Source organism: Ciconia boyciana, chromosome 33, assembly GCF_034638445.1.
Source record: "Ciconia boyciana chromosome 33, ASM3463844v1, whole genome shotgun sequence".
NCBI classification, from domain to species: Eukaryota; Metazoa; Chordata; class Aves; order Ciconiiformes; family Ciconiidae; genus Ciconia; species Ciconia boyciana.
The window spans coordinates 734,950-751,200 of NC_132966.1; the positions used below are offsets into that span (position 1 = coordinate 734,950).

The 16,251-nt window shown below is 69.2% G+C and overlaps 1 protein-coding gene across 1 annotated transcript; it reads left to right on the forward strand.

Moving 5' to 3' along the window:
* The first annotated feature begins 499 nt into the window (after positions 1-499).
* LOC140645362 (zinc finger protein neuro-d4-like) lies at positions 500-14,717 on the forward strand. Its single transcript, XM_072848724.1, is given in 12 exon segments — positions 500-621; positions 3,756-3,916; positions 7,284-7,376; positions 7,446-7,573; positions 8,558-8,647; positions 8,744-8,822; positions 8,924-9,028; positions 9,031-9,048; positions 10,287-10,337; positions 12,094-12,213; positions 14,431-14,543; positions 14,634-14,717. Coding segments are annotated over 12 exon segments (1,074 nt in total). The 5' UTR covers positions 500-589.
* Positions 14,718-16,251: the final 1,534 nt, after the last annotated feature.

The following is a 16,251-nucleotide window of genomic DNA, read 5'->3' on the forward strand; positions in this document are numbered from 1 at the left end:
TGGTGTCACTGTCCGTCGTCGTCCCCCCCCGCCGCGTGTCCCCGTGTCCCGCGTGTCCCCATGCCCGGGTCACGGTGGCACAAGGGGGGGGGCGTGTGTCACTCTCCCACCCCCGCGTGTCCCCGTGACCCGGGTGGCTCCGTGGGCCCCCCCCCCAAGGCGTGTCAGCCGTGGGGTGGGGGGGGTCACGGGTGGGCCCCATGGGGGAGGCTCCCCCACCCCGAAATGGGGGTGCAGCCGGCAAGGCCCCGCCCCCCCGGGGTGACTGACAGCCCCCCCGCCCTATGGGGGGGCGTGGCGTGGCATGCCGGGAGATGTAGTCCCTCCCGCAGCCCCCCCACCCCCACCCCCCCGGTCCTCCCCTCCCCTCCCGGTACCCGCGGGGACCGGGGGGCACCGGGACCGGGCCGGGAGGGGGGAGAACTGGCCCGGGCCCCTCCCCGGTGGGTCAGGGGGTTCCGGGAGCGAACCGGAGCCGGACCCGGGGGGGGGGGATTTGGGGGGGGGGGGGGGGGCGGAGGAAAACCGGGGCTGAACCCCGCCGCCCCCTCCCCGTGCCCGAGCGGCGGAGCGGCCCCGGCGGCGCAAAATGGCCACGGCGCTGCACAAGCCCCTCAAATGGTGAGTACCGGAGCCCCGGTACCGGAGGGGAGGGACCGACCGGGGATGGAGCCCCCCGGTACCGGAGCGGAGGGACCCGACCGGGGATGGAGCCTCCGGTACCGGCAGGGAGGGACCCGGCCGGGGATGGAGCCTCCGGTACCGGCAGGGAGGGACCGAGCGGGGATGGAGCTCGCCGGTACCGGCGGGGAGGGACCCGGCCGGGGATGGAGCCCCCGGTACCGGCGGGGAAGGACCCGGCCGGGGACGGAGCCCCCGGTACCGGAGCGGAGGGACCCGATCGGGAAAGGGATCCTCGGCTCCGGTGAAGGATGGAGCCCCCCGGTACCGGCGGGGAAGGACCCGGCCGGGGACGGAGTCCCCGGTACCGGCGGGGAGGGACCCGACCGGGAAAGGGATCCCCGGTACCGGCAGGGAGGGACCCGGCTGGGGATGGAGCCCCCCGGTACCGGAGGGGAGGGATCGGACCGGGGATGGAGCCCCCCAGTACCGGCTGGGAGGGACCCGGCCGGGAAAGAGATGCCCGGTACCGGAGCGGAGGGACCCGATCGGGAAAGGGATCCCCGGTACCGGAGGGGGGGGACCCGGCCGGGTACGGAGCCCCCCGGTACCGGCGGGGAAGGACCCGGCCGGGGATGGAGCCTCCGGTACCGGAGCGGCGGGACCCGACCGGGAAAGGGATCCCCGGCTCCGGTGGAGGATGGAGCCCCCGGTACCGGCGGGGAGGGTCCCGGTGCCGGTGCCGGTCCCCACCCCCGACCCCACTGCCGGTCCGGCGCTGGGGGCGGGGAGGGACCCAGGCGTCCGGGCCGAACCCCGCCCCCCTGCTCCGTCCCACCGACCCCCCACCCCCACCCCCCACCCCCACGGGTGTCCGGGACCCGGCGCCCCCGCTGGCACCGGCAGCTCAGTGCACTACCCCCCCCCCCCCGCCCCCGGTACCGGGCCCCGTTTCATCCTCCCCACCCCGGGGGGTTTTGGGGTCCCAGTTGCCCCCCCCCCAGACGCTGGGGTCCCCGGGGGCAAAGGGGGGGCCAAAGGGGGGCCAGGTCCCCGTGACGGGGCCGTGATGCTCCGGGGGTTTGGGGTGGGGGGTCCCCAGAAGTGGGGTGCGCCCGGAGACCCCGAACCCGCAGTGGGGCCGTGATGGTCTGGGGGTTTTGGGGTGCACGGGGGTGACAGCCCGTGACGCTGTGAGAGGCGTCGAGGATGGGGTTTTTTTGGGGGTGGGGGGGGTTTGGGGGTGGGGGTCCCCAGAAGTGGGGTGCACCCTGACACCCCGAACCCGCAGTGGGTGCGTGATGCTCTGGGTGCTTTTGGGGTGGGGGTCCCCGGTCGGGGGCCGTGATACTCGGGGGGGTGCGAGATGGGGGGCCAGGCCGTGGCCTGGGGGTTTTGGGGTGCACAGTGGGGCAGACGGGCTGTGACGCTGTGGGGGTGGGGATTTTTGGGGTGGGGGGGTCCCCAGAAGTGGGGTGCACCCTGACACCCTGACCCCACAGTGGGGCCGTGATGCTCTGGGTGGTTTTGGGGTGCAAAGTGGGGGGGCGGGGGCCAGGCCGTGGTGGTCCGGGGGTTTTGGGGTGCAAGGTTGGGGATACAGGCCGTGATGCTGCGAGGGGGTCGGGCATGGGGTTTTTTTGGGGGGGGGTCCCCAGAAGTGGGGGTGCACCCTGACGCCCCGGATCCGCAGTGGGGCCGTGATGCTCCGGGTGTTTTGGGGTGCAAAGTGGGGGAGGCAGGCTGCGATGGGCGGGGGGTTTTGGGGTGCACGGTGGGGCGGACAGGCCGTGTCGCTGCGAGAGGGGTCAAGGATGGGGGGTTTGGGGTGGGGGGTCCCCAGAAGTGGGGGTGCACCCTGACACCCCGAACCCGCAGTGGGGCCGTGATGGTCTGGGGGGTTTTGGGGTGCACGGGGGGTGACAGCCCGTGACGCTGCGAGAGGCGTCGAGGATGGGGTTTTTGGGGCTGGGGGTGTTTTGGGGGGGGGATCCCCAGAAGTGGGGGTGCACCCTGACACCCCGAACCCGCAGTGGGGCCGTGACGCTCCGGCTGCTTTTGGGGTGCACGGGGGGTGACAGCCCGTGACGCTGCGAGGGCGTCCAGGAGTGGGGGGGTATTTTGGGGTGGGGTTTTTGATTTTGGGGTGCTTTTTTTATTTTGGGGTGGGGTTGTTTATTTTTGGGGTGGGTTTTTTATTTTCAGGGTGGGGCTTTTTATTTTCTTTTTTTATTATTTTTGGGGTGGGGTTTTTTGATTTTGGGGTGGGGTTTTCTGATTTTGGGGTGGTTTTTTTTAATTTTGGGGTGGGGTTTTTATTTTGGGGAGGGTCTTTTATTTTCGGGGTGGGGTTTTTTGATTTTGGGGTGGGGTCTTTTATTTTCGGGGTGGGGTTTTTATTGTGGGGTGGGGCTTTTTGATTTTGGGGTGGATTTTTGATTTTGGGGTGTTTTTTTTCTTTTGGGGTGGGGTTTTTATTTTGGGGTGGGGTCTTTTATTTTCGGGGTGGGGTTTTTATTGTGGAGTGGGGTTTTTGATTTTGGGGTGGGTTTTTGATTTTGGGGTGGATTTTTTATTTTGGGGTGGGGTTTTTATTTTGGGGTGGGGTCTTTTATTTTCGGGGTGGGGTCTTTTATTTTCGGGTGGGGTTTTTATTTTGGAGTGGGGTTTTTATTTTGGAGTGGGGCTTTTGATTTTGGGGTGGGGTTTTTTGATTTTGGGGTGGATTTTTTGATTTTGGGGTGGGGTTTTTATTTTGGGGTGGGGTCTTTTATTTTCGGGGTGGGGTCTTTTATTTTCGGGGTGGGGTTTTTATTTTGGAGTGGGGTTTTTATTTTGGAGTGGGGCTTTTGATTTTGGGGTGGGGTTTTTTGATTTTGGGGTGGATTTTTGATTTTGGGGTGGGGTTTTTATTTTGGGGTGGGGTCTTTTATTTTCGGGGTGGGGTTTTTATTTTGGAGCGGGGCTTTTTGATTTTGGAGTGGGGTTTTTTTTGACTTTGGGGTGGATTTTTTTGATTTTGGGGTGAGTTCGGGGTGTTTTTTGATTTGGGGGCTGGGTTTTTCGACTTTTGGGGGTGGGGTGGAGGTTTTGCGGGGCGGGGGGGGCCCCGCCTTGACGCCGCGTCCCCGCAGCCTCGGCGAGGAGTTCTACCGCGAGGCGCTGGAGCATTGCCGCAGCTACAACGCGCGGCTCTGCGCCGAGCGCAGCATGCGCCTGCCCTTCCTCGACTCCCAGACCGGCGTCGCCCAGAACAACTGCTACATCTGGATGGAGAAAACCCACCGCGGGCCCGGTGAGCCCCCCGCCCCGTGGCCACCCGCTCCCCGTGGCCACCGGCCCCTGAGTCCCGCCGCGGTGGGCACGGCCGCGGGCACCCCGCTGCATCCCCGGGGCGCCCGAACCCCCTGAGCGCCGTCCCCTGCGCCCCAACGTGGCCCCCTGTGCCCGTGGCCGCCGTCCCCTGCGCCCGCTGTGTCCCCATGCACCCATGGCCACCGTCCCCTGTGCCCGTGGCCACCATCCCCTGCACTCACTGTGTCCCCATGCACCCATGGCCGCCGTCCCCTGCACCCGTGGCCACCGTCCCCTGCACCCACCGTGTCCCCTGCACCCATGGCCGCCGTCCCCTGCACCCGTGGCCACCGTCCCCTGCACTCGCTGTGTCCCCATGCCCCCATGGCCACTGTCCCCTGCACCCGTGGCCACCGTCCCCTGCACCCACCGTGTCCCCCTGCACCCATGGCCACTGTCCCCTGTGCCCGTGGCCACCATCCCCTGCACTCGCTGTGTCCCCATGCACCCATGGCCACTGTCCCCTGCACCCGTGGCCACCGTCCCCTGCACTCGCTGTGTCCCCATGCACCCATGGCCACCGTCCCCCGTGCCCGTGGCCACCATCCCCTGCACTCACTGTGTCCCCATGCCCCCATGGCCACCGTCCCCTGCACCCCACCGTGTCCCGCTGTGCGTGTGGCCAGCGTCCCCTGCACCCGTGGCCACCATCCCCTGCACCCACCGTGTCCCCCTGCACCCATGGCCACTGTCCCCTGTGCCCGTGGCCACCGTCCCCTGCACCCACCATGACCCCCTGCACCCATGGCCACTGTCCCCTGTGCCCCACCGTGTCCCCCTGCCCCCGTGGCCACCATCCCCAGCACCCACTGTGTCCCCCTGCATCCGTGGCCGCTGTCCCCTGCCCCCGTGGCCACCATGCCCGGCACCCACCGTGTCCCCCTGTGCCCGTGGCCACCGTCCCCTGCACCCCAACGTGTCCCCCTGCACCCGCCGTGTCCCCCTGCACCTGTGGCCACCATCCCCTGTGCCCCACTGTGTCCCCCTGTCCCCGTGGCCACTGTCCCCTGCACCCCACGGTGGCCACCTGTGGCCATGGGCACAGCCACGGGCACCCCACCGCATCCCGATTGCGCCCGTGGCCACCCACTCCCCGTGGCCACTGGCCCCTGAGTCCTGCCGTGGCCGCCTGCGGCGGTGGGCACGGCCACGGGCACCCCGCTGCATCCCCGGGCGCCCGAACCCCATGGCCACCGTCCCCTGCACCCGTGGCCACCGTCCCCTGCACCCGCCATGTCCCCCTGCACCCACAGCCACTGTCCCCTGCACCTGTGGCCACCATCCCCTGCACCCCACCGTGTCCCGCTGTGCGTGTGGCCAGCGTCCCCTGTGCCCGTGGCCACCATCCCCTGCACCCGCTGTGTCCCCATGCACCCATGGCCACTGTCCCCTGTGCCCGTGGCCACCGTCCCCTGCACCCGCTGTGTCCCCATGCCCCCATGGCCGCCGTCCCCTGTGCCCGTGGCCACCGTCCCCTGCACCCGTTGTGTCCCCATGCACCCATGGCCACTGTCCCCTGTGCCCGTGGCCACCACCCCCAGCCCCCGTGGCCACCGTCCCCGGCACCCGCTCATCCCTGGGCACCCCAGGGATGTCCCAGAGCGGGGTCTGGGGTCAGGGACTGGGGTCAGGGTCAGGGTCAGGGTCAGGGTCAAGGTCAAGGGCTGGCTGGGGGTCAGGGGTGGAGGTGAGGGGCTGGGGGGGGTCCGGGATTGGGGGTCAGGGTCTGGGGTCAGGGTCAGGGTCAGGGTCTGGGGTCAGGGTCTGGAGGGACAGGGGGGTCCTGGGGGGTCTGGGGTCAAGGTCATGGGCTGAGGGGGGGTCAGGGGTGGAGGTGAGGGGCTGAGGGGGGTCGAGGGCTGGGGCGTCTGATATTGCGGTTCAGCGGCTGGGGTCAGGGTCAGGGTCAAGGTCAGGGTCTGGCCCTGGGGTCAGGGCTGGCAGGATGGGGGGCCCGGGGGGGGGCTGGGGTCAAGGTCAAGGGCTGGGTGGGGTCCGGGGGGTTCAGGGTCAAGGTCAAGGTCAGGGTCTGGGGTTGGGTCTGGGGGACATGGAAGTTCTGGGGTCCTGGGGTCAAGGTCAAGGGCTGGGGGATTCCAGGGTTGGGGTCCAGTACTGGGGTTCAGGGGCAGGGGTCAAGGTCAAGGTCTAGGTCTGGCCCTGGGGTCAGGGCTGGTGGGATGGGGGTCCGTGGGGGCCTGGGGTCAAGGTCAAGGGCTGGCTGGGGGTCAGGGGTGGAGGTGAGGGGCTGTTGGGGGGTCCAGGGTTGGGGGTCAGGGTCAAGGTCAGGGTCTGGCCCTGGGGTCCGTGGGGGGCTGGGGTCAAGGTCAAGGCCTGGGTGGGGGTCCAGGGTTGGGGTTCAGGGTCAGGGTCAAGGTCAGGGTCTGGCCCTGGGGTTGGGTCTGGCGGGATGGGGGTCCTGGGGTCAAGGTCAAGGGCGCTGGGGAGGGGGGGATTCCAGGGTTGGGGGTCCAGCATTGGGGTTCAGGGGCTGGGGTCAAGGTCAAGGTCTAGGTCTGGCCCTGGGGTCGGGTCTAGTGGGATGGGGGGATCCGTGGGGGGCTGAGGTCAAGGTCAAGGCCTGGGTGGGGGTCCAGGGTTGGGGTTCAGGGTCAAGGTCAGGGTCTGGCCCTGGGGTCGGGTCTGGTGGGACAGGGGGTCCGTGGGGGGCTGGGGTCAAGGTCAAGGCCTGGGTGGGGATCCAGGGTCAGGGCCAGGGCCTGGCGGGACAGGGGGTCCAGGGGAGGGGGCCTGGGGTCAAGGTCATGGGCTGGGGGGTCAGGGGTGGAGGTGAGGGGCTGTTGGGGGTCCAGGGTTGGGGTTCAGGGTCGAGGTCAGGGTCTGGCCCTGGGGTCCATGGGGGGCTGGGGTCAAGTTCAAGGCCTGGGTGGGGGTCCAGGGTTGGGGTCCAGGGTCAGAGTCAAGGTCAGGGTCTGACCCTGGGGTCAGGGTCTGGTGGGACAGGGGCTCCATGGGGGCTGGCGTCAAGGTCAAGGCCTGGGTGGGGGTCCAGGGTCAGGGCCAGGGTCTGGCGGGATCCGGGGGGGGGCTGGGGTCAAGGTCATGGGCTGGGGGGGGGGGGTCAGGGGTGGAGGTGAGGGGCTGAGGGGAGTTCGAGGGCTGGGGGGGGGGGGGTCCGGTATTGGGGTTCAGAGGCTGGGGTCGGGGTCAGGGTCAAGGTCTGGCTCAGGGTCTGGCGGCACGGGGTGGGGGGGGGGCTCCATGGCGGGGCTGGGGTCAAGGTCAAGGCCAGCCTGGGGCCCCAGGGGGGGTCCCCGGTGCCCCCCGGTGACGCGGGGCTCCCCCAGGCCTGGCCCCGGGGCAGATCTACACCTACCCCGCGCGCTGCTGGCGCAAGAAGCGGCGGCTGAACATCCTGGAGGACCCGCGGCTGCGGCCCTGTGAGCGCGGGGGAGGGGACGGGGGGGACCCCCCTCCCCCCCCCCACCCTGACCCCCCCTCCCCCCCAGACTGCGAGGCCCCCCTGAAGAAGGAGGGGGGGCTCCCCGAGGGGCCGGTGCTGGAGGCGCTGCTCTGCGCCGAGCCCGGGGACAAGAAGGTGGAGCTGAAGGAGGAGGACCCCGCGCTGGAGTGCCCGGTGCGTCCGTCTGTCCGGCCGTCCGGCGATCCAGGCCGTCCGTCCTTCCGCCCCACCCGTCCGGCCATCCCTCTGGCCTGGCCAGCCCTGCCACCTGTCCCTCCGTCTGTCCATCCGTCCGTCTGTCCTGCCACCCGACCCGGCCATCCCCCTGGCCTGGCCAGCCCTGCTGTCCGTCTGTCCGTCCAGCAATCCAGGCAGGCTGTCTGTCGGTCCGTCCAGCCATCCCCCTAGCCTGGCCAGTCCTGCCGTCTGGCCATCCATCCATCCGTCCATCTATCTGTCCATCTGCCTGTCTGTCCTTCCACCCCCCCCCCCCCATCAATCCCTCTGGCCAGCCCTGCCATCCGTCTGTCTGTCCGTCCAGCAATCCAGGCCATCTCTCCATCTGTCTGTCTGTCCATCCAGCCATCCCCCTGGCCTGCCCAGCCCTGCTGTCTGTCCATCTGTCTGTCCATCCAGCCATCCATCCGTCTGTCTGTCCGTCCGTCTGTCCTTCCACGCCCCCCTCCCCCCCCCAATCCATCCCCCTGGCCTGCCCAGCCCTGCTGTCTGTCCATCTGTCCATCCATCCAGGCCACCCGCCCCAGCCGTCTGTCTGTCCACCCGTCCGGCCCTCTGGCCTGGCCAGCCCTGCCGTCCGTCCGTCCATCCGCCATCTTGTCCGTCCGTCCCCATCGCTCCATCCGTGTCTCCAGCCTCCGGCTGGCCCTGATCCACAAAGCTGGTGGTGGTGGGGGGGGGGTGTCCCCTTGTCTGTCCCCCTGTCCGCCCCCCTGTCCGTCCGTCCGTCCCCCTGTCCGTCCATCCATCCATCCGCCATCTTGTCCGTCCGTCTGTCCCCATCGCTCCATCCGTGTCTCCAGCCTCTGGCTGGCCCTGATCCGCAAAGGTGTGTGTGTGTGGGGGGTGTCCCCTTGTCTGTCCCCCTGTCCGCCCCCCTGTCCGTCCGTCCGTCCGTCCCTGACCCCCGGCCTCTCGCAGAAGCAGCCCCCGGGCGAGTTCCCCCACGAGCCGGAGGGGGACGAGCTGGAGGACGACCCCCCCCGCCGCAAGAACAAAGCCAAGGGCAAGGTGGGAGCGGGGAAATGGGGGGACGGGACGGACAGACGGACAGGGGGGGGGGTCCCCAAGGCCCTGACCCCCCACCCCCCGTGCCCCCCTCCCCAGACCTACGGCCTGGGGGCCGTGCGGAAGAGGCAGGATGCCACCGCGCTGGAGGACCGGGACAAGCCCTACGTGTGTGACAGTGAGTGGGGACGCGGGGGGGGACACGCGGGGACATTGCGGGGGGAGGGGGGTAGGGTGGGGTGACCCCCCTTGCCCTGTACCCCCCCCCGCCCCCCCCAGTTTGCGGGAAGCGCTACAAGAACCGCCCGGGGCTGAGCTACCATTACACCCACACGCACTTGGCCGAGGAGGAGGGCGAGGACCACGGCGAGCGCCTGCCCCTCCCCGCAGGAACCACCACAAGCGTGAGCGGGGGTGGGGGTGGGGGTGGGGGTTTGGGGGTCCCTGCCCCATCCCGGGGGTCCCAGCCCTGTCCTGGGGGTCCCCAGGGGGTCCCATCCCCATCCCGGGGGGTCCCTGCCCCATCCTGGGGGGTCCCATCCCTGTCCTGGGGGTCCCCAGGGGGTCCCATCCCCATCCCGGGGGGTCCCATCCCCATCTTTGGGGGTCCCTGCCCCATCCCGGGGGTCCCAGCCCTGTCCTGGGGGTCCCCAGGGGGTCCCATCCCATCCCGGGGTCCCTGCCCCATCCTGGGGGTCCCATCCCCATTTCAGGGGTCCCCAGGGGGTCCCATCCCCATCCCGGGGGTCCCTGTCCCATCCCGGGGGTCCCTGCCCCATCCTGGGGGGTCCCAGCCCCACCCCGGGGGGTCCCTGTCCCACCCCGGGGGTCCCATCCTCATCCTGGGGGTCCCATCCCCATCTCAGGGGTCCCCAGGGGGTCCCATCCCCATCTTGGGGGGTCCCTGCCCCACCCCGGGGGTCCCTGCCCCATGCCAGGGGGTCCTGTCCCTGTCCCAGGGGTCCCGAGGGTCCCAGCCCCATCGCGGGGGGGTCCCTGCTCCATTCTGGGGGGTCCCATCCCCATTTCAGGGGTCCCCAGGGGGTCCCATCCCGGGGGTCCCTGTCCCATCCCGGGGGTCCCATCCTCATCCTGGGGGTCCCAGACCTGTCCCCAGGGGGTCCCTGCCCTACCTGGGGGGTCCTGGGGGTCCCTACCCCATCTGGGGGTCCCATGGGTGCTGGGGGTCCCTGCCCCATCTGGGGGGTTCTGGGGGTCTTGGCCCCACCTGGGGTCCCATGGGTGCTGGGGGGCTCCTGTCCCACTCTGGGGGACCCGTGGGTGCTAGGGGGGTCCCTGCCCCATCTGGGGGTCCCAGGGGTGCTGAGGGGGGTCACTGCCCCATCTGGGGTCCCATGGGTGCTGTTGGGGTCCCTGCCCCACCTGGGGGGGGTCCTGGGGGTCCCTGCCCCACCTGGGGGTCCCATGGGTGCTGGGGGGGAGAGGGGGATATCGGGGGGCTCAGCGCCCAGCCCCCCACTGGCTCCAACCGGTTTCCATGGCAACCGGGTGCCGTGCAGCGTCGCACACAAAGAGCGATGGGTGCGGCGGGGGGGGGGAGGGCGGCACCCCGGAGGGGTGGGGGAGGGCGGGGGAGGGGTGGGGTGGGGGCTTCATCCTCTTCTCTTCCTTTGCCCCCCAGAGTTTTACAAAGAGTTGAACTGGGTCCCCGAGAACCAGCGCAGGAACACAGGTAGCCCCTCCCCCCGCCCCTCCCCCACCCCGCCCCTCCCCCCAAACCAGCCCACCCCCTCCCCCATGGCTGCCGACCCCCCAAAGGGGGCGGGGGAGGGGGGGTCACCCCAATTGGGGTGCGGCCCTGGGGGAGGGGAGGAGAGAGATGGGGGGGGAGGGGGCCTGGCTTCGCTGGGGGCGGGGGGGGTCCTGCCTGTCCCCTGCCTGTCCCCGACCCCCCTGCCTGCCCTGCCTGCTCCGCTGCCTGACCCCCTGCCCACTCTCCTGCCTGCCCCCCACCCCCTGCCTGCCCTGCCTGCTCCTCTGCCCCCTGCCCGCCCTCTATGCTCCTGCCTGTCCCCTGCCTGTCCCCCTGCCCTCCTGCCTGCCCTGCCTGCCCTCCTGCCCGTCCCCCTGCCCGCCCTGTCTGCCCACTCTCTTGCCTGCACTCCTGCCTGCCCTGCCTGCTCCCCTGCCCTCCTGCCTGTCCCCAGACCCTCCTGCCTGCCCTGCCTGCTCTGCTGCCTGTCTCCTACCCCCTGCCCGCCCTCCTGCCCACCCTGCCTGCTTGCCTGCCCTCCTGTCTGCCCCCATCTCCCCTGCCTGCCCCTCCTGCTCCCCTGCCTGCCCCTCTACCCTCCTGCCTTCCCCTCTGCCTGTTCCCCTGCCCTCCTGCCTGCTCCGCTGCCCGTCCCTCTGCCCCCCTGCCTGCTCTGTCCTCCTGCCTCTGCTGCCTGTCCCCCTGCCCGCCCTCCTGCCCCCCTGCCTGGCCCCCTGCCCACTCTCCTGCCTGGCCCCCTTACCCTCCTGCCTGCTCCTCTGCCCCCTGCCTGCCCCTCGACACTCCTGCCTGCTCTTCTGCCCTCCTGCCTCCTCTGCTGCCTGCCCCCTGCCCCCTGCCCGTCCCCTGCCCATCCCCTGCCTGGCCCCCTGCCCACTCTCCTGCCTGTCCCCCTTACCCTCCTGCCTGCCCCCTGCCTGCCCCTCTACGCTCCTGCCTGTCCCCTGCCTGCCCTCCTGCCCCCCGACCCTCCTGCCTGCTCTCCTGCCTCCTCTGCTGCCTGCCCCCCTGCTCCCTGCCTGTCCCCTGCCCCTCTGCCTGCCCTCCTGCCTGCCCTGCCTGCCCCCCAACACTCCTGCCTGCCCTCCTGCTCCCTGCCCGTCCCCTGCCCTCTGCCTGTCCCCCTGCCCATGCCCTGCCTGTCCCCAACACCCTGCCTGCCCTCCTGCCCCCCTGCCTGCCTCTCCACGCTCCTGCCTGTCCCCTGCCTGCCCTCCTGCCCGTTCCCTGCCTGCCCCTTGGCGCTCCTGCCTGCTCTCCTGCCTCCTCTGCTGCCTGCCCCCTGCCCATCCCCTGCCTGTCCCCCTGCCCTCCTGCCCCCCTGCCTGCCTCTCCACGCTCCTGCCTGTCCCCCTGCCCTCCTGCCCACCCTGCCTGCCCCCCAACACTCCTGCCTGCCCTCCTGCCCCTTCTGCCTGCCTCTCCACGCTCCTGCCTGTCCCCTGCCTGCCCTCCTGCCCGTCCCGCCTGCCCCTTGACACTCCTGCCCTCCTGCCTCCTCTGCTGCCCGTCCCCTGCCTGCCCCTTGACGCTCCTGCCTGTCCCCCTGCCCTCCTGCCCGTCCCCTGCCTGCCCCTTGACGCTCCTGCCTGTCCCCCTGCCCTCCTGCCCATCCCCTGCCTGCCCCTTGACGCTCCTGCCTGTCCCCCTGCCCTCCTGCCCGTCCCCTGCCCGTCCCCTGCCCGCTGACGGGGGTCTCTCTGCTGCCTTTCAGCTCGCGCAGCCCCCGAGGGGCCGGTGGCCCCAAACGGTTACTGTGATTTCTGTCTAGGCGGCGCGAAGAAAACGGGCTGCCCCGAGGAGCTCATCTCCTGCGCCGACTGCGGACGCGCCGGTACCCGCGCCCCGACGCGCGCTCGCGCGCGCTCGGGCACGCTCACAAAACACCCTCCGGCACGCTCGCGCGCGCCGGCCCGCGCTCGGGCAGGCTCGGAAAAGGCCTCGTGCGCTTGTGGGCGCTCGCACGTGCTCGTGCGCGCTCACAAAACACCCTCGGGCACGCTGGCACGCTTGCGCGCGCTCACGCACACCGGCCCGCGCTCGGGCACGCTCACAAAAGACCTCGTGCGCTTGTGTGCGCTCACACGGGCTCGTGCGCGCTCATAAACACGCTCGGGCACGCTTGCGCACGCTCACAAAGCACGCTTGGGCACGCTTGTACACGCTCATAAACGCGCTCGGGCACGCTCGGGCACGCTCGGGCACACTCACGCACACCGGCCCGCGCTCGGGCACACTCACAAAAGACCTCGTGCGCTTGTGTGCGCTCACACGGGCTTGTGCGCGCTCATAAACACGCTCGGGCACGCTTGCGCACGCTCACAAAGCACGCTTGGGCACGCTTGTACACACTCATAAACGCGCTCGCGCACGCTTGGGCACACTCACGCACACCGGCCCGCGCTCGGGCACGCTCACAAAAGACCTCGTGCGCTTGTGTGCGCTCACACGGGCTTGTGCGCGCTCATAAACACGCTCGGGCACGCTTGCACACGCTCACAAAGCACGCTTGGGCACGCTTGCACACTTGCTGGCACACACCAGTCTGCACTCGGGCACACTCGCAAAACACCTCGTGCGCTTGTGCACACTCACACGTGCTCGTGCACGCTCACAAACACACCGGGGCACGCTCACGCACACTCAGGCACACTCACAAAGCACGCTTGGGCACGCTTGCGCACGCTCGCACACACCGGCCTGCGCTCGGGCACGCTCGCAAAAGACCTTGCGCGCTTGTGCGCGCTCACACGTGCTCATGCACACTCACAAACACGCTCAGGCGCGCTTATGTGCGCTCAGGCACGCTCACAAAACACCCTCGGCACGCTTGCGCACGCTTGGGCACGCTCACGCACACCGGCCTGTGCTCGGGCACGCTCACACACACTCAAAACCCCACTCGTGCATGCTCTCACACACTCGTGCGTGCTTGTGCTCGCTCACACCCTCAAGCCCCCACTTGCGTATGCTCACGTGTGCTCGTGCACACTCAAGCCCCCACTCGTGCACACTCCAACCCCACTCAACGCACGCTCACGCTCGCTCGTGCTCGCTCACACCCTCAACCCCCCGCTCGTGCACCCTCAATCCCCACTCATGCACGCTCACGTGCGCTCGTGCACACTCAAACCCCCACTCATGCACGCTCACGCGCGCTCGTGCTCGCTCACACCCTCAACCCCCCACTCATGCACGCTCTCACACGCTCACGCACACTCAAACCGCCGCTCGTGCACGCTCACACGTGCTCGTGCACCCTCAACCCCCCACTCTTGCACGCTCACGTGCGCTCGTGCCCACTCAACCCCCTCATGCACGCTCACACGCGCCGTGCTCGCTCACACCCTCAACCCCCGCTCGTGCACGCTCACATGCTCACGCACACTCAAACCGCCGCTCGTGCACGCTCGCACTCAAGCCCCCACTCCCGCACGCTCACCCGCGCCCGTGCACCCTCAACCCCCACTCTTGCACGCTCACGCGCTCGTGCACACTCAACCCCTCATGCACGCTCACGCGCGCTCGTGCTCGCTCACACCCTCAACCCCCCGCTCGTGCACGCTCACACGCTCACGCACACTCAAACCGCCGCTCGTGCACGCTCGCACTCAACCCCCCACTCGTGCACGCTCACGCGCGCTCGTGCACCCTCAACCCCCACTCTTGCACGCTCACGCGCGCTCGTGCCCACTCAACCCCCTCATGCACGCTCACGCGCGCTCGTGCTCGCTCACACCCTCAACCCCCCGCTCGTGCACGCTCTCACACGCTCACGCACACTCAAACCGCCGCTCGTGCACGCTCACACGTGCTCGTGCACCCTCAACCCCCCACTCGTGCACGCTCACGCGCCCTCCTGCACACTCACCCCCCCTTCATGCTCGCTCCCGCGCGCTCCTGCTCGCTCGGGGCCTCACCGCACCCAGCTCTCCCACCCGGGGCTGCTCCCGCCGCGCGTGGGGGTGCGGGTGGGGGTGCGGGTGGGGGTGCGGGTGGGGTGGGGGTGGGGCAGCAGGGGTGACCCCCCCGCCCCCCCCCCCCCCCCCAGGGCACCCCTCCTGCCTGCAGTTCACCCTCAACATGACGGCCGCCGTCCGCACCTACCGCTGGCAGTGCATCGAGTGCAAGTCCTGCAGCCTCTGCGGCACCTCCGAGAACGACGTAGGGACCCCCCCGCACCCCCAAACCCCCCGCTGCACCCCAACATCACTGACCCCCTCTTTACCCTGTGTCGTCCCCCCCCCAAACCAGGACCAGCTCCTCTTCTGCGACGACTGCGACCGGGGGTACCACATGTATTGCCTGAGCCCCCCATGGCGGAGCCCCCGAAGGTGAAGTTTTGGGGTGATTTAAGGGGAGGGGGATTTTTTTGGGGGGGTCCCCAAACTCACCCCCCCTGTCGTGTCCCCGCAGGCAGCTGGAGCTGTCACCTCTGTCTCCGGCAGCTGAAGGAGAAGGCGTCAGCCTACATCACCCTAACTTAGGGGGGCGGGGTGGCTGGACCCCCCGCACCCCAAAACCCCCGCCCCCCAAATCCCCCTTCACCCCCAAATCCCCCCGCCCCCCAAATCCTGCCAAAAGCCATAACGGAGCCGGGGAGGGGGGGGGAAGGGGAAGGGGGGCAACACGTTGCATGATGAGAAAATGGGGGAGGGCACCCCTGATCCCCCTCCCCCAAAATGGGGGTATTTATTTTGGGGGGGGCAGTGGGAAGGACCCCCCCCGAGCTGCTCCATGTGGTTGGTTTCGTTGTTCCTGGTGCAAAGATAAAAAAAAAAAAAAAAAAAAAAGGGGGGGTTATGGGGGTGGGGGTGGGGGACCCCACGCGTGTCGTGGGGTGCCTCCCCCCAAAAAATCAAACGTTCCCCCCCGTCGTGGTGTTGTCGGTGTGTGCTGTGAGCGTCCGTGCATTAAACCGTGGGCAGAGTCGCCCCCCTCGTCTGTGCACCCTGAAATGGGGGAGGGACCCCAAAACGGGGAGACCCCCCAGGACCCCAAAATGGGGGAGACTTCCGTACCGCCAAAAGGGAGAGGAGACCCCCACCGGGACCCCAAATGGATGGGGAGACCCCCCCAGCGCCCCAAAATGGGGAGACCCTCCCCCAGCGCCCCAAAATGTTGGGGACCCCCCAGCGCCCCAAAATGGGGAGACCCCCCCCAGCGCCCCAAAATGTTGGGGAGACCTCCCCAGCGCCCCAAAATGGGAGACCCCCCAGCGCCCCAAAATGTTGGGGAGACCCCCAGCGCCCCAAAATGGGAGACCCCCCCAGCGCCCCAAAATGTTGGGGAGACCTCCCCCAGCGCCCCAAAATGTTGGGAGACCCCCCGATCCCAAAATGGAGGGAGACCCTCCACCCCCCAAAATGTTGGGGAGACCCCCAGCCACCAAAATCGAGGGGAGACCCCCAGCGCCCCAAAAGAAGACCCCCTACCCCCCAAATCAAGGGGAGACCCCCGCACCCCAAAATGTTGGGGAGACCCCCTGCACCCCAAAATTGAGGGGGGACTCCCCCAAACCCCGAAATGGAGGGGAGACCCCCCCGAACGGAGCGGAGACCCCCCGAACACCCCAAAATGTTGTGGAGACCCCCCGTACCCCAAAATGGAGGGGAGACCCTCCACACCCCCCAAAATGTTGGGGAGACCCCCCAGCACCCCAAAATGGGGGAGAACCCCCCGTGCTGCAAGATGGAGGGGAGACCCCCCAGCACCCCAAAATGGAGAGAAGACCCCCCAGCACCCCAAAATCGAAGGGAGACCCCCAGCACCCCAAAATCGAGAGAAGACCCCCCAGCACCCCAAAATGTTGGGGAGACCCCCCGCACCCCAAGATGGAGGGGAGACCCCCAAAATGGAACAGAGACCCCCC